This window comes from Bufo gargarizans, chromosome 4 (assembly GCF_014858855.1).
Source record: "Bufo gargarizans isolate SCDJY-AF-19 chromosome 4, ASM1485885v1, whole genome shotgun sequence".
In the NCBI taxonomy this organism is placed as follows: Eukaryota; Metazoa; Chordata; class Amphibia; order Anura; family Bufonidae; genus Bufo; species Bufo gargarizans.
Window position 1 is genome coordinate 209,200,850 of NC_058083.1, and position 23,727 is coordinate 209,224,576.

The following is a 23,727-nucleotide window of genomic DNA, read 5'->3' on the forward strand; positions in this document are numbered from 1 at the left end:
ATACCAACATCAAAACCTCATCCCAACTGTGAAGTATGGTGGTGGGGGCATCATGGTTTGGGGCTGATTTGCTGCGTCAGGGCCTGGATGGATTGTTATCATCGAATGAACTGGGAAATGAATTCCCAAGTTTTTCAAGACATTTTGCAGGAGAACTTAAGGCCACCTGTCCACCAGCTGAAACTCAACAGAAAATGGGTGTTGCAACAGGACAACGACCCAAACCATAGAAGAAAATCAACAATAGAATGGCTTAAACAGAAGAAAATATGCTTGGAGTGGCCCAGTCAGAGTCCTGACCTCAACCCGATTGAGATGCTGTGGCATGACCTCAAGAAAGCAATTCACACCAGACATCCCAAGAAGATTGCTGAACTGAAACAGTTCTGTAAAGAGGAATGGTCAAGAATTACTCCTGACCGTTGTGCATGTCTGATCTGCAACTACAGGAAACGTTTGGTTGAAGTTATTGCTGCCAAAGGAGGTTCAACCAGTTATTAAATCCAAGGTTTCACATACTTTTTCCACCTGCACTGTGAATGTTAACATGGTGTGTTCAATAAAAACATGGTTATGTTTAATTCTTTGTGTGTTATTAGATTAAGCAGACTGTGATTGTCTATTGTTGTGACTTAGGCCTCATGCACACGACAGTATTTTTTCACGGTCCGCAAAACAGGGTTCCGTTGTTCTGTGATCCGTGTCAGTTTTTTCTTCTGTGTGTCTTCTTTGATTTTTGGAGGATCACCAGACATGAAGGAAAGTAAAAAAAAAGTAGTTTTGGTGTGCGCCTGGCCGTGCGGAGCCAAACGGATCCGTCCTGACTTACAATGCAAGTCAATGGGGACGGATCCGTTTGACGTTGACACAATATAGTGCAATTGCAAATGTATCCGTCCCCCATTGTCTTTCAATGTAAAGTCAGGAGTCCCTATCTGAGTTTTCTCCAATCCGATGGTATATTTTAACTTGAAACGTCCCCATCACCATGGGAACGCCTCTATGTTAGAATATACCATCGGATTTGAGTAAGATCGTGAAAACTAAGATCCGAACAGAGGCGTTCCCATAGTGATGGGGACGCTTCAAGTTAGAATATACTAAGAGCTGTGTACATGACTGCCCCCTGCTGCCTGGCAGCACCCGATCTCTTACAAGGGGCTGTGATCCGCTCAATTAATCCGCACCTGAGGGGTTAATTGTGCGTATCATAGCCCCCTGTAAGAGATCAGGTGCTTCCAGGCAGCAGGGGGGCAGACCCCCCTCCCTCCCCAGTTTTAAATTCATTGGTGGCCAGTGTGGCCCCCCTCCCACCCTCCATAGTATTTAATTCATTGGTGGCCAGTGTGGCCCCCCTCCCTCCCCTGTATTAAATTCATTGGTGGCCAGTGCGGCCACCCCCCTCCCTCCCTCCGCAGCATTAAATTCATTGGTGGCCAGTGCGGCCCCCCTCCCTCCCCTGTATTAAATTCATTGGTAGCCAGTGCGGCCCCCCTCCCCAGTATTAAATTCATTGGTGGCCAGTGCGGCCCCCTCCCTCCCCAGTATTAAATTCATTGGTGGCCAGTGCGGCCCCCTCCCTCCCCAGTATTAAATTCATTGGTGGCCAGTGCGCCCCCTCTCCCTCCCTCCCCTGTATTAAATTCATTGGTGGCCAGTGCGGCCCCCCTCCCTCCCTCCCCTGCATTAAATTCATTGGTGGCCAGTGCGGCCCCCCCTCCCTCCCTCCCCTGTATTAAATTCATTGGTGGCCAGTGCGGCCTCCCCTCTTCCCCCCCCTAATTAAAATCACCCCCCTTTAATTGGTGGCAGCGGAGCGTTCCGATCGGAGTCCCAGTTTAATCACTGGGGCTCCGATCGGTTACTATGGCAACCAGGACGCTACTGCAGTCCTGGCTGCCATGGTTACTTAGCAATTTTAGAAGCATTATACTTACCTGCGCTGTCTGTGACCGGCCGAGCGCTCCTCCTACTGGTAAGTGAAAGGTCTGTGCGGCGCATTGCTTATAGCACAGACCTGTCACTTAACAGTAGGAGGAGCGCCCGGCCGGTCACAAACAGCGCAGGTAAGTATAATGCTTCTAAAATTGCTAAGTAACCATGGCAGCCAGGACTGCAGTAGCATACTGGTTGCCATGGTAACCGATCGGAGCCCCAGCGATTAAACTGGGACTCCGATCGGAACTATCCGCTGCCACCAATGATGGGGGGGTGATTTAATTAGTGGGGGGAGGGGCCGCACTGGCCACCAATGAATTTAATACAGGGGAGGGAGGGAGGGGGGCCGCACTGGCTACCAATGAATTTAATACAGGGGAGGGAGGAAGGGGGGCCGCACTGGCCACCAATGAATTTAATACTGGGAGGGAGGGGGGCTGCACTGGCCACCAATGAATTTAAAACTGGGGAGGGAGGGGGTCTGTCCACTACTGCCTGGCAGCACCCGATCTCTTACAGGGGGCTATGATACGCACAATTAATTGTGCGGATCACAGCCCCCTGTAAGAGATCGGGTGGTGCCAGGCAGCAGGGGGCAGTTATGTCCACAGTTCTTAGTATATTCTAACTTGAAGAGTCCCCATCACCATGGAAACGCCTCTGTGTTAGAATATACTGTCGGATCAGAGTTTTCACGATGTTAAAACTCCGATCTGAAAAGCTGTTATGCAGAAGGATCTGCGGATCCGTCTGTGCGAAAGTAGTCTACGGACATGGATCACGGACGTGGATGAGAATCTTGTGTGCCTCAGTGTTTTTTCACGGACCCATTGACTTGAATGAGGTCCTATTTTTTTGATGGACAGGAAACACGGATCACGGACGCGGATGACAAACGGAGCATTTTCCGAGTTTTCAACGGACCCATTGAAAGTCAATGGGTCCGCAGAAAATCACGGAAAACGGAACAACGGACACGGATGCACACAACGGTCGTGTGCATGAGGCCTTAGATGAAGATCAGATCACATTTTATGACCAATTTGTGCATAAATTCATATCATTCCAAAGGGTTCACATACTTTTTCTTGCAACTGTATATATATATATATATATATATATGAAGAAAAATGGCGGCACTGGCTCAAGAATAAAAATGCGGGTGCACGTCCCAAAGGGAATGGACTGGTTTCCCTATTAAATGTAGCAAGAAAAAAGAGTGGCACTCCAAGAAATAAAGCGGTGAACCCTTTATTCACACCAGTGGTGCAACGTTTCGGCTCTGGTCACGAGCCTTCCTCAAGCCTGGGCTTGAGGAAGGCTCGTGACCAGAGCCGAAACGTTGCACCACTGGTGTGAATAAAGGGTTCACCGCTTTATTTCTTGGAGTGCCGCTCTTTTTCTTGCTATATATATATATATATATATATATACAGTATATATATTATTTGTCAATGTACAAATGTTATTCGTAGAGTATACTATTCACTAGTTTAAAAGGCAGCTATTTATTGTTCAGTTAGATACTTAGCTACAGCTTAGAAAGTTAGAAAGAAAGAAAAAACTTTAGCAGAACTGCAGGTATACATATTTAAAGGAGTTTTCTGGGAGTATAATATTTATGACCTATCCTAGGTCATCAATATCTGATTGGTGTGGTCTGACTGCTTGCACCCCCACTGACCATTTCTTTTAAAAGGCCATGTTGCTCCGGTGAGTGCTGCAGCCTCTTTGTATAATAGTAATAAGCTGTTCATCAGTCATATGGCTGAGGACAGCCTTGTCCCATTCAAGTGAATGAGCCTGTACTGCAATACAAAGCTGCTGTACAATGTATGGCATTGTGCATGGTAAGCTGTGAGAAGGCCCCAGTACCTACCAGACCACTGTGGCCTCTTCAAACAGCTGATTGCAGTGGTGCCAGAAGTGAGACCACCACCGATCAGATATTGATGACCAATACTAAAGATAGGTCATTAATATTGAACTTATGGACACACCTTTAGGCACACATTATAACTAATGATTGGAATTTAGCAATACATTACAATAGTTAAATATCTTAGCTCATCAAAAACCACAAAAGCAACATTACCAAGAACAACTACTCCTACTTAATTGAAAACAGAGTATACAGTAACCACGCCTGCTGTTACAGAAGGACCAGCAACAACAACATCTGGGTCTGCCTCAACTATAACCTCAAAAGCTACAGACACATCGGTTTCACCATCAGCAAGTTCCTCTCAAGAAACTACAAAAACAATTTCATCGGGAATAACTATTGTCACTATTCCAGAAGTTTCAACTATTTCTTCAGCTCATACAACTTCTAGAGAAACATCTACCTCAACTCATCAAACTGCAACTACTCCCACCTCTGTACAAACAGAGTCTTCTGAAACTACACATATTATTACTGAAAAATCAACAACCATTTTGACTTCCAGCTCTACAGCAACTGTTAGTTCACGAGTAACAACAACAGGTTCAGCACCAACAACCGGTTCCTCATTAAAAACCACAATAATAACATCACCAAGAACAAGTGCTCCTATTTCATTGAAAACAGAGTCTACAGAAACCACATCTGCTATCACTGAAGGGCAAACAACTACAATATCAGGGCCTACGTCTACTGAAACCTTAGGCACAACAGTTTCCACAACTTCAGCATCAACAACGTTATCATCAACTACTTCAACTTCATCTGGGGCAACTACTGGCTCTGGCTCTGTTATTTCAACTCTCGCAACTTCAAGCAAACCAACTGTCTCAACACCTGAAGAAATAATTACTTCTACTTCAGTGAAAACAGAGTCTTCAGTAACCAAACCAGTTAACACTGAAGAACAAACAACCACTTTGACAAGCAGTACAACTATTAGCTTGAAGACAACTCCCATAGTTTTGGTATCAACAACTGGATCCACACAAGAAACACCGAAAACCACAATAGAAACATCATCAGAAACTTCTACATCACTGAAAACAGAGTCTATAGTTACCCTACCTGTTATCACTAAAGAACCTACAAGTATTTTGTTTTCTACTTCCTCCAGCATGTTAACCACAACATATCCCATAGTCTCAGCTTCTACAGCTAGTTCTACTGCCGAAACTACAAGAACAACTTCATCAGAAACGACTATTAGCACTTTGTCAGAGAGTCCATCTGTTTCTGCAACCCTCTCAACTTCTATGCAAACAAGTTCTCCAATAACTGACACAATTTCTTCAGCAAAAACAGAATCCATACCTACTAAACCACTGCTCACTGAAGGAACAACAGCTGATATAATTCCAGCATCATCAACAGGCTTCATGTCAGAAACAACAAAAACAAGTTCATTAGAAACAACTGTTGGCTCTACATCAGATATTTCAACAGTAAATTCTACTCATGCAACTTTAGATACAACAACTGATTCCACGTTTACTGGTTCAACATCTCAAATAACAAGAACCACTGTGAGTCCGCAGACATTAACTGCTGCAACTTCAAAGAGCACTACAGAAACAACTATAAGAAAAACATTTCCTACAACAGTTAGTGAAACATCAGAATCTACAGAGTCTATATTCACACTTTCTACAACAAGAACTTCAACTGATTCTGAATCAACTAAAATCTCAGCAATTCCTGATATCACTACTGTCATCCCTTCTGCACAAACTTCAAAATCAACAGCTGTTTCAACTTTAGGTTCTACAACTAAAGAGCCCAATTTATCAGCTTCAAGCACAACAATTGATAGGATATCAGGCTCAACATCTATAATAACAGTTTCAGGTATGTCTTCACTTTAAGTAAAAAATAATAATTTTCAGTTTATTATAAATATTTTAGTTAAAATGTGCCTAATATTTCAGATAAATGAAAGCAAATAGATCTTACTTAGAACTATGAATTTCCCAAATAATTTTGTATATTTTGTTTCTTGGATAGAACGACCAAGTCCTCTAACTTCATATAACATTATGTGTAAATCTTCTAAGTCTTTTCCTTTTACTAAGAATCCATATGGATGTATTCCTGGTATCTACAGATTTTTTATAGGAAAAAATATATCGTAGTTGAAGCAGTGTCTTGGGAAGAATAGCAGTCTAAGGAACCACTTTTGTGATACTGGTTTACATACCTAAATTACAGACGCAAAAGTATTAGTTTTGGACTATAAGAAAAAATATTGCTTAAAAGTGCCTGTTTCTTATAGTCCACAATCAGGGTCTGCCATCTGCAAATACACTGTGAAATTGCAGAAGGCCTCGATGGTAAGGTGTGTCTTTTTGCTGATGACACAAAGATTTGTAACAGGGTTGATGTTCCTGGAGGGATACACCAAAAGGAAAAGAATTTAGGAAAACTAGAGGAATGGTCAAAAATCTGGCAACTAAAATTTTATGTTGATAAGTGCAAGATAATGCACCTGGGGCGTAAAAACCCAAGAGCAGAATATAAAACCAGTGATACAGTCCTAACCTCAGTATCTGAGGAAAGGGATTTAGGGGTCATTATTTCAGAAGACTTAAAGGTAGGCAAACAATATTATAGAGCAGCAGAAAATGCTAGCAGAATGCTTGGGTGTATAGGGAGAGGCATTACCAGTAGAAAGAGGGAGGTGCTCATGCCGCTCTACAGAGCACTAGTGAGACCTCATTTGGAGTATTGTGCACAGTATTGGAGACCATATCTCCAGAAGGAAATTGATACTTTGGAGAGAGTTCAGAGAAGAGCTACTAAACTAGTACATGGATTGCAGGATAAAACTTACCATGAAAGATTAAAGGACCTTAACATGTATAGCTTGGAAGAAAGACGAGACAGAGGGGATATGATAGAAACTTTTAAATACATAAAGAGAAACAACAAGGTAAAAGAGGAGAGAATATTTAAAAGAAAAAAAACTGCTACAAGAGGACATAGTTTTAAATTAGAGGGGCAAAGGTTTAAAAGTATATCAGGAAGTATTACTTTACTGAGAGAGTAGTGGATGCATGGAATAGCAGTCCTGCAGAAGTGGTAGCTGCAAATACAGTGAAGGAGTTCAAGCATGCATGGGATAGGCATAAGGCCATCCTTCATATAAGATAGGGACAAGGGCTATTCATAGTATTTAGTATATTGGGCAGACTAGATGGGCCAAATAGTTCTTATCTGCCGACACATTCTATGTTTCTATGCTTTTATGTTTATATGATACCTAATATGTTTATTTTTTTATTTTTGTTATGTTTAACACATTAAAAGCATTTTTGAAAAGGAAAAAAAAATCTTGTTTTTGTGTTGACATTTTCTGAAAGTGATATTTTTTTCACTTTTCGGGCAATTTTCTTATGTAGGGGCGTGTTTTTTAGGGATGAGGTGACGGTTTGAATGTTACCACTTTGGGGTACATAGGACTCTTTAGTCGCCTGGTAATATATTTTTTGTCAGACAAGTTGATCAAAAAATGGCTGTTTTTTCACAGATTTAAAAAAAAATGTTTGCATGTTCACCTGACGTGGTAGACCATGTGATATTTTTATAGAACCAATCAGTATGGACTCAGCGATACCTAAAATGTCTGTTTTTCTTACAATTTATAAAATTTTGCATGTCTTTATTATGGGAAGGTGGCATTTTTTTACTTTTATTTTTGTCCGAACTTTTAGGGGTCTGATCCCCTTTACAATGCATTACAATACATCCTGTAATATACTGATAGCCTACATATGAGACCCAGCCTGGGGGCTGGATCTCAAAGGCTTCCATAGGAGGCAGGTATCGGGCTGTTACCACAGCGCATACCCTTTACAAACCCTTGGTAAGCGGGCCGTGGTAAGCGTTGACTGTGACATGCAAGGGGTTAATAAGTTTTATTCACGGATGCTGGCATATACAGAAGCGGCACAGGAACAGCTGGACCCCTGCTCCTGCACCTGCCCGATCAGAGCGCCGTACATATATTGTGCTGGGACTTAAGTCACGTCCTGTAGCGCAGTACATGTCATTGGTGTTGGTATCCTATGGGTTAATGAGTAAAAAAATATTTTATAATTTTCTGGTGTCTAAACCTGGGGGGAGGTGCCTTATCGCCAGGTGCATCTAATAGTCTGAAAAATATAGTATATTGAATTCTAAGTAATATTCTACCTTCTTGTCATTGTTGTTTGAAATGGTAGGTACACTTTAATATAGAATCAAGACAATCCTTATTTTGTCCAGAAACAAAGGTCTTTTTTGATTAGATTTCTTCTTTTTATCTACAAAAATATATCTGCATCTACCTTTACTGTATAACATGGCCTATAAGTTATACCTCAGGTTTGTATTTTCATAATCAGGAACAAAACCAGGTAAATAAGTCTATACTTTAGTAATAAACTGACAGTAAACCGTAATCATATGCTGAAACTCAGAGAAACCTTTCCAAGTATTATAGATTTTATACAGAATTTTTATTTCTCAATAAAACATCATATAAAATGTAAGCATGTCCAGTGCTGAGTATAAATTGGAATGTTGTGCACATTTGTATATGAACAATACATCTCGTATGTGCGGGGTATAACAATTTTTATTTATACTTGAATGTACATTGTTGTATCAATGAGTTTTTGTATTTTTTCATGTCCATTTGTTATGTGCTGAACACTGACTAGAAATGTTGGTCTTCTTATTTGAGTACTTGTCTGTCATTAATCTTTGTCCATCATTTGGTCCTCAATACAAAGTGCTGTACGTACTGTACCGTATATATAATACAGCTAACATAATGCTTCAATGACTAGGATCAATACTACTGTAGCTCCAATCCTGGCCATTTAGGCCTTATAGTCTGTGGTAAAAGGGGACTGCTGCATCTAAGTTCCCTCTATCCTCCCATTGGAGCCTTTGTGACCTATTATGGTGTGCTGCCACCTTTTTACTGTATTCCTAATAAGCCATGGAGAGATATGGCCTAATACGGTGCCTGTCAGGTTTTCATTACCGTTTTCCCAAGCTTAATACAGTTAATTTTTTTTAAAACAACTAAAATATTTGATAAAAAAGTTAGATAAAAACACATATTCAACATTTGTAAAAAAATATAAATAAATTGCATTATCATGCTATTTTTCTAACAGAGTAAGGCCTCATGCACACAACCGTTCAGTTTTTTGCGGTCCGCAATCCGCAGATCTGCAAAAAATGGAAGGCGCCCGTGTTGCCTTCCGCAATTTGCGGAACGGAACGGGCGCCGGCAATATAAATGCCTATTCTTGTCCGCAAAGCTCGGATAAGAATAGGACAGATTATATTTTTTTAGCAGGGCCGCGAAAAGGAGCCACAGATGCGGACAGCACACGGAGTCCTGTCCACATCTTTTGCGGCCCCATTGATGTGATTGGGTCCGCATCCGAGCCGCCAAAATGGCGGCTTGGATGCAGACCCAAACACTGGTCGTGTGCATGAGGCCTAAAAATGCCATAAAATAAATCATAAAGGATGCCAGCATTGCAGTTTTTGTGATCAGAAAGTCAGATGTATCCCCTTCCCCAAATAAGTGATCCTACAAATAACAAGGCCTCATACAGTTCAGTGAACAGAAAAGTTAAAATAATATAGGCTTTGAAACAAAGCACTGCAGAAGTTAAATGCTATGGCCAAAATTATTACAAAGTCATTATTGGATTGGAAGAATGACTTGCTATTGAAGTCTACTCCAAAACTGTCCTCCATGTTTAAGTATATTCTAATAAGAAAGCCCCCTTTTTATATATATGTACCCAAAATTGATTATGCGTGTTGTACATTTCAGGTTCTACTCAAACAACAACGATCGCAACTCCTTTTGTGCCAACAGATTCTGGTATGTTTCCAGAGTACTTTATCATATGCCATACTCTTAGTGTATAAGGGTCCTACTATTGTTAAGATACAGTAACTCAAAGGCTTGGATTGGGTGTGCAGTGGAGCTGAATAGTCTTAGACATTGTTTGAAAGGTTTGATAATTTTATTGTATTATATAATTATTTTTCATGCTTTTAAATGCAAGCCTGCAGGTAATGTTTCCTGAAAACCTACTTTGAAGTCTTCTGTAATTGCGTATAGTGCACAATCCCATACCTCCCAACATTTGAGGGAGGTCTACTGTTTGTTCCCATAAGCCACATTTTTTTCAAGCATTACTTTTACGTACAATAATAATGGAAACATTTTATATTTTAATAATTTTCTTTCATTGATTTTAACTATGAAATGTTTGTCTGTTGTTAGAATTACCTGTATTTAGATTAACGAATGACTTAATACTCATTAAATAATTATATATATAAATATTATTTTTTCATTAGGTATTTGTGAAGTTAGTGGAGATCCACACTACTACACCTTTGATAATCAGGTTCACAACTTTATGGGCACTTGCACTTACACTCTATCTAAACTCTGTGAAGATGAAAGCAGCCTAACAGACTTCAACGTGGAAGCAGCAAATGAGAACAGAGGAGGCAACACCAGAGTCTCATATGTGAAATATGTAAATGTATATGTCTATGCACACAAGATTACACTCGAGAAAAACAGAGTAGTCAAGGTCAGTTCCGAACCAATATATATATATAGTAATTGGTTTTAAGTAATTGTGTCTCTAGTTTTTCTTAGTAGAACTTAATGGAATATTACTATTGATTCTAAGTGTTCTTTTAGGACTGTATCAACTGATACTAAATCAAAACAGTTACATTTTCATGTTCAGTATAAGCAATATAGGTTCAAGCAGTCATAGGACTAGACCAACTTACAGATTCTCCGATTCTATAGAATATCGGTTTTCTTAGTTATGATAGTAAAACCGTTATGCAGTTTTTTTTAATCTACTTAAATACTGTAGCAGTCAAAATGAAAGCAACAGGCTTTTCAAAAGAGAATTGGGGAGAATTATCAAAACTGGTGTAAAGGAAAACTGGCTTAGTTGCCCACAGCATCAGATTCTACCTTTTATTTTTGACAGCTCCTTTCGAAAATGAAAAGTGGAATCTGATTGGTTCCTATGCAGCTGCCGAGCAGGGGGCCCGCTGTCAGTGACAGCAGGGCAACCCAAAGAGAAGACAGGGACAGTTCCCAGGTGTCCCTGCCTTCTAGATCGCTGTATACCAGGGGTAGGCAACCTCCGTCACTCCAACTGTTGTGAAACTACAACTCCCAGCATGCATACTTGCTCTGCTCTTCTAAGAACTCACATAGAAATGAATGGAGCATGCTGGGAATTGTAGTTTCACAACAGCTGGAGTGCCGAAGGTTGCTGATCCCTGCTGTATACACAGTGCTCAGCTGTCAGTCACAGCGAAGAGGCAGGAAGGGGGCGTGGTTACCGTGACTTGAAGCAAGGAGGCCGCTGCCTCCGTGACTTCAAGCCTGACTAGAGAAGAGCACCGGCAGGGGATTAAAGATTTACCAGTAACATGAAGTGCAATGTGTCACAAAAAAACAATCTCAGAATGGCTTGGATAAGTAAAAGCGTTCCAAAGTAATTACCACATAAAGTGACACATGTCAGATTTGCTAAATTAAGCCTGGTCAGGAAGGGGTTAAATGGCCCGGTCTGGAAGTGATTAAAATAACATTTTCTAGTTCAAGATTTTATAGTAATATTTGGTCCTCATTAACTAAGACAAATTGGGCAAATGGAGCCAATTTTTTTTTTTAAGTCTAAAGATTAAAGTGTATCCATGAAATGTATTCATAAAATAGTTTTATTTTTATAGGTTAATGGACAGAAAGTGACACTGCCAATTCAGCTGCCACCCGATGTAGATGTATTCATCAGTGGTAGCAATGTTATGGTAACAACAGGCTTTGGATTGATAGTGAAGTTTGATGGGAACCATAAAGTCCAAGTATCCATCCCAGGAAACTACTCTGGTAAAGTCTGTGGACTTTGTGGAAATTTCAACGGCAATGCCAAAGATGATTTCCTAAATCCGGATGGTGTATTAGAACCAAATTCAAACAGCCTTGGAAACAGTTGGCAGGTTGATAATGACACAAGGTACCCCATTTTCTTTTGATAATGACACAAGGTACCCCATTTTCTTACTGAGCAGACCAGTAATATATATTCATTGGTTTCTTTTAAAGATGTACTCCAGGAGTTGACCATCCAGCTAATTGTACCGATGACGACAAAAACAACATTGTCAGCAATGGCTTCTGTGGGATTATCACTGATAAGGAGGGTCCATTCAAAAATTGCCATAATGTTATCAGTCCTCTAGTATACTTTGATAACTGTGTATATGATTTGTGTGAAACCAACCTGGATAAGGAGATTCTGTGTGATAGCCTTCAAGCTTATGCTGAGTCCTGTCAGTCTAATGGTGTTACAATAGAAGCTTGGAGAAATGACACTTTCTGTCGTAAGTAGATTCCATCTTTTATCACGTTTACATTCTACATATCCAGATCAGTTATTATTGGAAGTACCTTGAATAGGCGCATCAAATGTGTGGGAAATTTTTAATCTACTGCAATACGTCTAAGCTAAAATATTCATAATCTTCACTGGAAACCATCATTTTACATCAATGAATTTCTGTTGATAATCTACAAGTCAGAACATTTTCATTATAAGATGGTTATTTTGAAATCACTTAGAGCAATCACTAACTTGACATAGTGGGTGGTCTGTTCTGCTCTCGATCTGGGGTATATAGGTACATACACACCTATTTAATTGCTGTTTTTAATTGCAGTAATTCAGGAAATAGTTTATTGCTTTAAAGAAAATCCAGAAAAAAATCCAAAAACCCATGGAGCTACCAATACTCATACTCACGGCATTTCAATGCCTATAAAAATGTTTGCATAATTTCAATTACTTGAAAAGAATCAAGCTCTGTAATAAGTTATAGTGGTAGTCCCATCTTAGCCATTCATGGTTGAGATCAGAATACCTCTCCTATGCAGCATCCAGAGGTGACCATGGCCATGGAAACATCAGGCTTTTCTACAGTGTCTCCATAATTCGAAAATAGTTGAATGGGATGCTGTCTTCATAGCTTTCATAGCTTTGCTGTGCTATACTGTTTTTGTAAATCCAGCCATCTCTTGCTGGTTTAATAGATTTATATATAGTGATCTCAGACATTAATAGTTGATAATACCCTTTTAATAATGGCTCATAATCAGGTCATTTGGAGCTGTAATCTATTAAATACATTTCGGAGCCTTCAGTGGAAAAGAACATTGCTGCTCTCAAATGGAACACTGATATGGGGGCAATTATTATTAAAAAGTCTAAAAGCTTTAAAGTTGTTCTGTAATGCTCTTAGAAAGTAAACTGTATTCTCTATTGACTTGCAGCACTGAATTGTCCTCCAAACAGTCACTATGAACAATGTGGAACTGCCTGCCCAGCTACCTGCGTCAACCCAGGAGCCCCATCCACCTGTACTCTGCCGTGTACTGAATCCTGTATATGTGATCCAGGCTTTGTCCTTTATGGCAATAAATGTGTTCCAGATGACAAATGCGGATGCTGGGATGATGATACGTATCATCCTGTAGACTCAGAATTCTGGACAGATGATACTTGTTCCATAAAATGCAGATGTCCATCAGCTGGGAGTGGCCTAGTGTGCAGCCCTGACTCTTGTCCCAGCAACCAGTATTGTGGAATTTCAAATGGTGTACCTGGTTGCCACTACTTCACATATGGCATTTGTCGTGTTCATAATGATCCTCATTATGACACTTTTGACAGACTGAATCACAACTTTATGGGTCTATGCACATACACGCTTGCAAAACTTTGCAACAATTCTTCTTCTCCACAGTATTTCAATATTCAAGCCAAAAATGAACACCGTGGAGATCCCACTGTGTCATTTGTGAAGCATGTTCTTGTAGAAGTTTATGGCCAAAAAGTTCAAATGGTGAAAAATGAAGTAGATCGTGTTTTGGTAAGTATTTTATCATTCCAGATTCAAATGTACAGGAATTTAAAATATGTCCTAATATTTTATTTTTTTGGGAGGAATTATGAAGTAAACAATGACACATTTTGCTAGGGAGTTGTAGCTGAAATTAAAGGGGTTGCTCCATCTTAACATTTATGGAATCTTGATATGCCATAACTGTCAGATAGGTGCGTGTCCCACCTCTGGGATCCACTTCTATCTGTGGAGCTAGCTGCGCAACACTATCCACTAGCACAGTTTTCAGGAACTTTGATAGCAGTGAATGGAAAGGTTGCCACTCATGCATCGTGTGCTCTCCTTCACTTGGACCACTCATTCTGGAGATAGAAGTGGGACCCACACCTATCTGACATTTATGGCATATCCTAGAGATATATAGGTGAAACTTGAAAAATTTGTATATCGTGCAAAGTTCATTTATTTCAGTAAAGCAACTTAAAAGGTGAAACTAACATATGAGATAGACTCATTACATGCAAAGCGAGATATTTCAAGCCTTTATTTGTTATAATTTGGATGATTATGGCTTATAGCTTATGAAAACCCAAAGTCACAATCTCAGATACCCTTTGCTCAGGGGGTATGGATTAATTAGCTGACTAGAGTGTGACACTTTGAGCCTAGATATTAAACTATTGCACGATATTCTAATTTTTCGAGTTTCACCTGTACATGTCTCTTATATACTCTCTTAAATTTATGTCTGCAAAGCTTTGTGAGTACTCCTAACCACATGACTCTAGCAAATGTATAGCAATATGCACTGCATTCAACGCCAATTAGTCTTCTGGCTATTAACTGCCACTTTTATCATTTGACTTTTACAAAATCTTAAAACTCATCTTTTTTTTTTCAATATTTGTAAACATAAAAGGGAAAAGAATTACAAGTACTGAGCATGTAGTGCAGTGTTGCTAACTGATCCTTGTATCTATCTATTGCAGGTAGGTGGAGTGATGTGTACGGTCACTTCCGACCGTCTTGTCTGCTATTTCAATTAATGATTCTATCCATTTTCTTTGTTCTATTGCTCTCAATTCACTGCCCATACCCCTGAAGACGCCAGGAATCTGCACAACATGTCGTGGGGGGAGTGAAAATGTGTGATGTTAAGAGAGCAGTAGCACAAAGAAAACTGACAGAATCATCAATTGACAATCAGATCATCAGAATTAGCAATTGAAATAGACAAGACGGTGGGAAGTGAGAGTACACATCACTCCACCTACCTGCGGTAGAGAGATACAATGAACAGTTAGCAGCACTGTGCTACACACTCAGTACTTTTAATCCTTTTCCATTTTATGTTTTGGAATATTGAAATTAAAAAGATAAAACTGGCAGTTAATAGCCAGAAGGCTAATTGGTATTCAATGCTTTGCAATGGCTTATTTTTGTGTGACAATCTGTTGTTTATACTGATACCATTTTGAGGTGTGTATGACTTTTGGGAAGTGAAGTGATGAAAAAAAGCTAATTGGCCATTTTTTTTCCTGTTATGCCATTCATCATATGGAATAAATATTTTTAGATTTTAATAGTATGGGCATTTTTTTTTAGACCCAGTGATGCCTATAATACTTTTTTTTGTTTGTTTATTTTCATTTTTGTTCTGGGGAAGAGGGGGGTGATATGAATTTTTATATATTTTTTTTTATACTTTTTACAACTTTTTTTTAAGGCCTCCAAGGGTTTAACAACATGCAATCATCATCAAAGTTTATTCCATTGCTGAGTAGCAAAATTCTTTATATTTAGTATATATGCCTGCACTACAATATACCAGTTATATGCCTGGAAGCCTTGTACCGGTTTAGGTCTATTACTACTAAGGAAGATCTTCCCTGATCTCAGTGAAGGGAAAGTGTTCTGGCCTTAGGACCATGTGCTCCCAGTTTTTTTTAGCACTCAGATGCCATGGTCACATTTGATCACTGCATCTGAGGGGTTAAATGATCCAATCGCAGACATTAGGCCCTGGATCTCTGCTGTATAAAACATGTACTTGAACTACGGTGGTTGGGAACAGGTTAAGGTTAGACTGTGGAAAATGCTAATTTGTGGTAATTTACATTCCTTTTTTGCAGGTCAATGAAGTCTGGACTACACTTCCAGTCACATTAGTTGGAGGAGCAGTAACTGTCCGATGGACTGGAAAATATGTCAGCCTCCAAACCGATTTTAGGTTGACTGTCTCATATGATGTAGATACCTCTGTGGAGGTGAAACTTCCTAGCAACTTCTCTGGCCTAACATGTGGAATGTGTGGTAACTTTAACAGCCGTAGACCAGATGATTACATGATGCCCAATGGTCTGCAGGCTGCAAACTCTGAACAGCTAGGCCAGAGCTGGATGGTAGAAGATGATGATCCACTTTGTAATCCAGGGGATCCTGAGCCCTCACCACCACCATCCTGCACACCAGAGGCAGATGAACTATATAGAAGTGATGGATTCTGTGGTCTTTTGTTAAGTAAAAATGGTCCTTTCCATTTATGTAATGCTGTCATCAGTCCTGGAGGGTTTGTTGAAAGCTGCGTATTTGACATGTGTGCACTTAATGGAGATCCAGACACTCTCTGCAGTCTATTAGCAGCATATGCTGATGCTTGCCAAAAGGAAGGCATTTCTATAACTTGGAGAAACAGCACATTCTGTCGTAAGTGTCTATTTACCCAAGCATGAATAGAGAATTAAGTTAGCACCTAGTTGGAATCTCTCATTTTAACAAAACTTTCTCATTTTAGCTCATCAATGTCCCATCAACAGTCACTTTAGCACATGTGCCTCTGCCTGTCCTGCGACATGTGTAGACCCAAACCCCACAGGAAACTGCAGTTTACCATGTTCTGAAGGATGCGAGTGTGATGCTGGATATGTCGTCAGTGGTGGAACTTGTGTTCCTGAGTCACATTGTGGCTGCTTGTATAATGAAATTTACTACAAGGTATGTGGAATACTAAAAAGGATTTTACAATTGTGTGTCCAGTGTCCACATTAATCTTAATCACATTTTGTAATGACAGGAAGAGGAACAATTCGTTCACGGTAACTGTGAGAGCCAGTGTACCTGTCACGGAAACAACAATGTGTCCTGTATACCATTGTCCTGCGCCGAAGATGAAATCTGCAAGGTGCAAGATGGATTACTGGGCTGCTATAAACCAAGCACAGCAATTTGCCACATATACGGAGACCCCCATTATACCACCTTTGACGGAACAGTGCATCACTTCCAGGGATCTTGCACTTATACTGTGACAGAGACATGTGCTAATACATCACACAGCTTTAATGTCACCACACGTAATGAGCACAGAGGTAACCCAAGCTGGACGGCCATTAATTCTGTTACTCTGACTGTTAATGGGATAAAGATCTTCATTGGAAAAAACAACATTGTACTTGTAAGTACGGCTATCTGTAACCGCTCCTCCAAAGCTATCATGTGAAATTTATAGTATAGATCTTTTTATGTTTACAGGAAGAGAGAGCTTTTGGGCCCTTCTTAGACTCCAGGACCTATATGTGACAACAATCCTTTGTAAGACCACATCTCAAATATGGGATTCAGTTTTAGGCTCCAGATTCAAAAATCACAATGAGAACCTTCAGAGACAGATAATAAAAAAGATATTTAAGAGGTGGAAGGTCTTTTTTATTATGAGACCTTACATTTACATGTATAAATACATGTGTAGTCAATACAAAGAACTGGCGCATAATTTATTCTTTCCAAAGACTTTACGAAGGACCAGTGGACATTCACTACATTTGGCGGAAAGATGATTTACACATCAATATAGGAAAGGATTCCTTATAGAATACTCAGATTATGGAAAGCCCTACCCCAAGAAGTAGTAATGGTAGAAACTTTGTCAGCATTTAAAAGCTAAATGCTTATCTAATAGCAAAAACTATAGGCTAGATATTTATCTAATACCCAATGGCAGCCAGGGTTATAATCAATTCAACAATTAATTGTGTGCAGCAAAATTGATTAAGAAATGTTGAACTGTTGGAGGAGATCAGTGACCAGAGCAGCAGCATTACAGCAGTAGCAGGTGATTGGTGAGGTGTAGTATTGAGCGAATCGAGCTTTGGATGAAAAATCTGAAGTCAATTTGCTCAAAACTTCGTTTTAAAGCTGTCTCTGTACAGCATTCAAACGTATGGGCTCCGGCGAAGGAAATTTGTTATCACCGAAGTCTCGCAGGACTTCAGTGAATAATTTCGAACTTCTATTTTAGAACTTAGAAACCATTTTAAAACTTGGATATGATTTTGGCTTCAATACCAAGGTACCAGCCGGTACTGAAGCCAACTTTGGATTCCTGTTTTAAAATGTTTTTCAAGTTTAAAAATTGAATTCCAAAGTTATTCACCAAAGTCTCGCGACTTCAAAGCAGTGATAACGAATTTCACCTCACCGGAGGCCATACATTTTAATGCTGTACGGAGAAGGGTCTCTGTACAGCATTAAAACTAAGTTTTGAGCGAATCGACTTTGGATCTTGGATTGGAAGCTCGAGTCACTCAAAACTAGTGAGGTAAAAAAAAGTTGTAATTCTGTACCTGTTTTAAAATCAAATTATTTCCTTTTAACCTATTTGACTAGTAGAAACCCTACAGTTATGCCCCTTCACTATGTTAAGAGTATGACGTAGACTATGGCTTTGAGATGTTAACATTTTCTCTACGTGACTCTTTTTGCTTTTAGGTTAATGATGTGCCTGTCACCCTTCCTGCTAATGTGTCTGACATAATCATCACACAACATGGTCAATATGTTACAGTCAGCACAAACTTTGGCCTTGAACTTCAGTTTAATGGTGATCATGAATTGTTTGTGAGAGTGAAAGAGTATTACAAGGGAGCACTATGCGGTTTGTGTGGCTCCTACAATGATAACCGGTTTGATGACTTCACAATACCCGATGGCAGCATTGTAACTGATGTCAATGACTTTGGAAACAGCTGGAGAGTCCCAGATGACGGATGGCCGTAAGTACCTAAGTAACTAGAATGAGGTTGGACTTGATGGACCTGTGTCTTTTTCTGGCCTTATTAACTGTAGTTATTTCCAGGCAATTACTGTGTTCATTAGATATGTTTTCCGCTGTGATACAACTACCAGTCTAAAGACAAATTCAAGTCCACAAAAGTAGTTGAACCTAAATTCAGTATTCTGGTTAGAGAAAGTTATCCCCTATGAATAGGATAGGGGATAGCTATTAGATCAGTGTGTAACCCTCACAATCAAGAGAACCAACAGCTCCATCCATTTCACTGAGGCTGCCATTCTTGTGATCAATAGAGTTCCTATCGGTAGGACCCCCACCAATCTAACAGTTATCCCCTATCCACCCCTACCCACTTTCTGTAACTGGAATACTTATTTAACTTGTTTGAACATTTTACTTATACACTAGAGCAGGTATCAGCAACCTATGACACTCCAGCTGCTGTGAAACTACAACTCCCAGCATGAACACTTACTCAGCTATTCTTGTAATTCCCGTAGAAGTGAAAGGAAGATTCTGGGAGTTGTAGTTTCATAAAAGCTGGAGCGCCAGAGGTTGCTGATCCCTGCACTAAAGGATGCACAATTAGGATTAAAACATAATAAAAAGCTGTGTTAGATGCTCGCCAGAATCCAGTGGTCATTTAGTCTCCCAAACAAGCCATACACACATCATAAAGCACACAGGGTCCATGAACCATGACACATGACTTCAGTTATCATTTTTATTAGTCTCTGCAAGTAGTTGCTATGTGATTAATAGTCCTTTGCATTTTGCTGCTTAGATGTGATTCCACTCCTCCACCTCCACCAATATGTCCTCCTAATATCCAACAAGAGGCCGAAAAGAAGTGCTGGATTATTAGGCAAAATAATGGACCATTCAAACCCTGCCATGCCTTTATCCGGCCCCACCAGTACTATGAGAGCTGTGTGTTTGACCAGTGTGTGACAGGAGGGAATGACGATCTGATATGCAGTGTCCTACAGTCTTATGCTGCCGCTTGTGAATCACTGGGCGTTTTCTTAGGGGACTGGATAAATAATACTATTTGTGGTAAATATCCTTCTTGGTTTTCTTTTTTTTATATATATATTTTTTCTTACGTACATTTCCATTTGCTAAAGTTTATTGATTTTTCTCACAGATCCAAACAAACCATCAACAACTCCCCCTGCAACAACCACTTCATCTACGCACCCACAACCAGGTACACAGTGAATATCAATGTAATCTGAACAGTGATTCATTATACCAATGAGTAAAGATGAACAAACCAATTCTAAACTTTCTGAATCCATCCGCTACCATATGGTTTACCTGTAGTAATATGCAGTACGTTGCTACATGTGTCATTACAAATGCTGTGTTGACATTTAAGAGCTTGATAAGGGGTTTTCAGGGTAATATAATCACTTTTGATTCTGGTTGAACCTATTTTGACCCAAATCAAATTTGACACGTTAATTGCGCAAATGGGACTTAGTCTACTTTAACACCTGCGTTTAGGGGCGGATCCGTCTGGTATCTGCACAGACGGATCCGCACCTATAATGCAAACGCCGGTATCCAGTCAGAACGGATCCGTTTGCATTACTCTGTAAAAAAAAAATCTAAGTCTAAATGTAAGTCAAACGGATCCGTCCTGACTTACATTGAAAGTCAATAGGGGACGGATCAGTTTAAAATTGCACCATATTGTGCCAGTGAAAACGGATCCGTCCCCATTGACTTACATTGTAAGTCAGGCCGGATCCGTTTGGCTCTGCATCGCCAGGCCGACACCAAAAAGCTGCAAGCAGCGTATTGGTGTCCGCCTCCAGAGCGGAATGGAGGCGGAACGGAGCCAAACTGATGCATTCTGAGCGGATCCTTATTTATTTAGAATGCATTGGGGCTAAACTGATCCGTTTGGGCCGCTTGTGAGAGCCTTGAAACGGATCTCACAAGCGAACCCAGAAATGCCAGTGTGAAAGTAGCCTTAGAACAAATTTCAAGAAATTTGCTTATCTTTACTAATGTGTTCTAAACATTAACCAATTTACTCCTTTCTATGATAATGAATGCATTATAATTCCTAATGACAATTCTTAATTCAATACTGCTGTAGCAGAGCTGGTTCTTCAATTCAACTTACCGTAATGTGCTGAGATATTATAGTGTAACCTTTGGGCTTCATGTGAAGCTTATTTTTCTAACTGTATAATTTGACCTGTACTATGAAAAGAAAGAGAAAACAAAAATCTCATCCCTGCTACTACTGTACATATCAGTGCACTGTTACACAGATGGTCTGAATTATGCCTTCATGGAAATATGACTCCAATGTATGTAGTGCAAGTTGGCTGCAACTTGGTCAAAACTCATAATTGCATTTTAATTGGAAACTATAATTTTATGTAATAACCTAACTAAGGCTACTTTCACACCTGCGTTTGGTGCGGAACCATCTGGTATCTGCACAGACGGATCCGCACCTATAATGCAAACTCTTGTATCCGTTCAGAACGGATAAGTTTACATTATTCTTAAAAAAAAAAAAAAAGTCTAAGTAAAAATGGATCCGTCTTGACTTACATTGAAAGTTAATGGGGGACGGGTCCGTTTTCAATTGCACAAGTCAATTGCACAAGTCAGTGAAAACGGATCCGTCCCCATTGACTTACATTGTAAGTTAGGACGGATCCGTTCGGCTCCGCATTGTCAGGCGGACACCAAAACGCTGCAAGCAGCGTTTTGGTGTCTGCATCCAGAGCGGAATGGAGGTGGAACAAAGCCAAACTGATGCATTCTGAACGGATCCTTATCCATTCAGAATGCATTGGGGCTGAATTGATCCGTTTTGAACCGTTTGTGAGATCCCTGAAACGGATCTCACAAACGGAATTCAAAATGCCAGTGTGAAAGTAGCCTTACTAAAATGGAATACAAAATGTTGCTGAATATCCTGCACTTTCTTATTCATCCCATCTAGTACTTCAAACATCAAGAAATATTAGGCTCTATTTTACCAATAAGTACCTAATTGTACTCTATATTGTTGTACTACCGTATTTGTGACCTGGAGTTTCAAAACATCAAAGATTTTATAATGCAATTTTTTTTATTTTTTTTAGGCTCAACTACAATAACAACAACAACAACCCCATCAGCAACTCCAACAAATACACCACCACCAACTACAACAACTGTAACAGCAACAACTCCAACAACTACACCACCACCAACTCCAACAACTGTAACAATAATGACTCCAACAACTACACCACCAACAACTCCAACATCTGTAACAGCAACAACTCCAACAACTCCACCACCACCAACTCCAACAACTGTAACAATAACTACTTCAACAACTACACCACCAACAACTCCAACAATTGTAACAGCAGAAACTCCAACAACTACACCACCACCAACTCCAACAATTGTAACAACTACTCCAACAACTGTAACAACAACGACTCCAAAAACTACACCACCACCAACTCCAACAATTGTAACTACTCCAACAACTGTAACAATAACAACTCCAAAAACTACACCACCATTAACTCCAACAATTGTAACAATAACGACTCCAACAACTACACCACCACCAACTCCAACAATTGTAACAACTACTCCAACAACTGTAACAACAAGGACTCCAACAACTACAACTACTACAATCACCACTACTACTGCTACAACACCTGAAAGTATAAGTAAGTTTCATAAGTTTGAGAAAGATTTGCTCTGAGCGAACTGAAGAAGAGTAATGTTTTCTGCAGTCAGTAGATGATTCTGTGATGCTATAGAGTTTACAATAAGTTATTGAAGAATTTTACAAAATGATTAATTTAGCATCAAAATCTCAAAACATATTTAATAGTATGCCACTTTTGCCCAGTTTCACACATATTAACACCTGAATATTTTGGTCATTATTAGTGTTGGGCGAGCATGCTTGGCCGAACACTAGTTCGGCTCGAGTATCGCGATGCTCGGCACATCACAGTGTTCGGCCCATTTCCGCAAGTCATCGACAGGTTCTGCTGGTCTGGCAATGCTGCAGCAGCTCTTGCAATTGCCAGCTCACTGACTGTTGTGCGACGTGAGCACACGCTGGAACTTGACGTTCCACATGTTGGCCAGGCTTTGTAAGCAGCATATTGCAGTAGTGGAATACCAGCTGCAACATGGTTGTCGCCATTCCAGTCAACTTCTGCTCTTCACAAGCGACGAGTGGGCATTGATGTCTGACCTCTGTGAGGTTTTACGCAACTTTGAGGAATCAACACAGATTTGCACATTTTTGGCCGAATATTCACCATAAATTCACAAATTCGAGAATTCGTAATCTCCAGTCATTATTTACTTGATTGCAAAAATTGGCAATGTAATATTTCACAATAAAAATTTGCGATTAGAATATTCGTGATCAACATTAAGGGGTAGGCAACTTTCCTATTGGTTGCTAGGGATGTTGCTAAGTGTAAATATTTGCGATAAATTTGCAATAAGTTCTCTATTACAATATTCACAAAAAACACTATTTGAGAATACGAATATATAGCACTATATTCTAAATATTTGCAAATTCTCGAAGAAATTTGCGATTTCGAATATTCGTACTCAACACTATTACCCATGGAAGTTTTATTCCATCTGTTCATCGTGGATTGTTAGAAGAGGAGGATGAGGATATTGACAGTCATCCTCCTGATGAGGACAGTGAATCTTGTCTGTTGGGACTTTGGCACACATGGCTGACTTTATGTTAGGCTGCCTTTCCCGTGACCCTCGTGTTGTAAGCATTTTTTTATTATTACTG

General features: G+C 39.8%; 1 protein-coding gene across 1 annotated transcript in view; it reads left to right on the plus strand.

Moving 5' to 3' along the window:
• LOC122935324 (IgGFc-binding protein-like) overlaps positions 1 to 22,653 on the plus strand; it is a 142,909-nt gene extending 120,256 nt beyond the window's left edge. Inside the window, exons 58-69 of the mRNA XM_044291089.1 lie at positions 9,723 to 9,773; positions 10,259 to 10,500; positions 11,672 to 11,955; positions 12,045 to 12,322; positions 13,269 to 13,867; positions 15,973 to 16,546; positions 16,635 to 16,834; positions 16,914 to 17,294; positions 18,608 to 18,891; positions 19,696 to 19,967; positions 20,059 to 20,121; positions 22,028 to 22,653. Coding sequence (XP_044147024.1) covers positions 9,723 to 9,773; positions 10,259 to 10,500; positions 11,672 to 11,955; positions 12,045 to 12,322; positions 13,269 to 13,867; positions 15,973 to 16,546; positions 16,635 to 16,834; positions 16,914 to 17,294; positions 18,608 to 18,891; positions 19,696 to 19,967; positions 20,059 to 20,121; positions 22,028 to 22,653 — 3,854 coding nt within the window. The remainder of the gene's footprint in view (positions 1 to 9,722; positions 9,774 to 10,258; positions 10,501 to 11,671; positions 11,956 to 12,044; positions 12,323 to 13,268; positions 13,868 to 15,972; positions 16,547 to 16,634; positions 16,835 to 16,913; positions 17,295 to 18,607; positions 18,892 to 19,695; positions 19,968 to 20,058; positions 20,122 to 22,027) is intronic.
• The last annotated feature ends 1,074 nt before the right edge of the window (positions 22,654 to 23,727 follow it).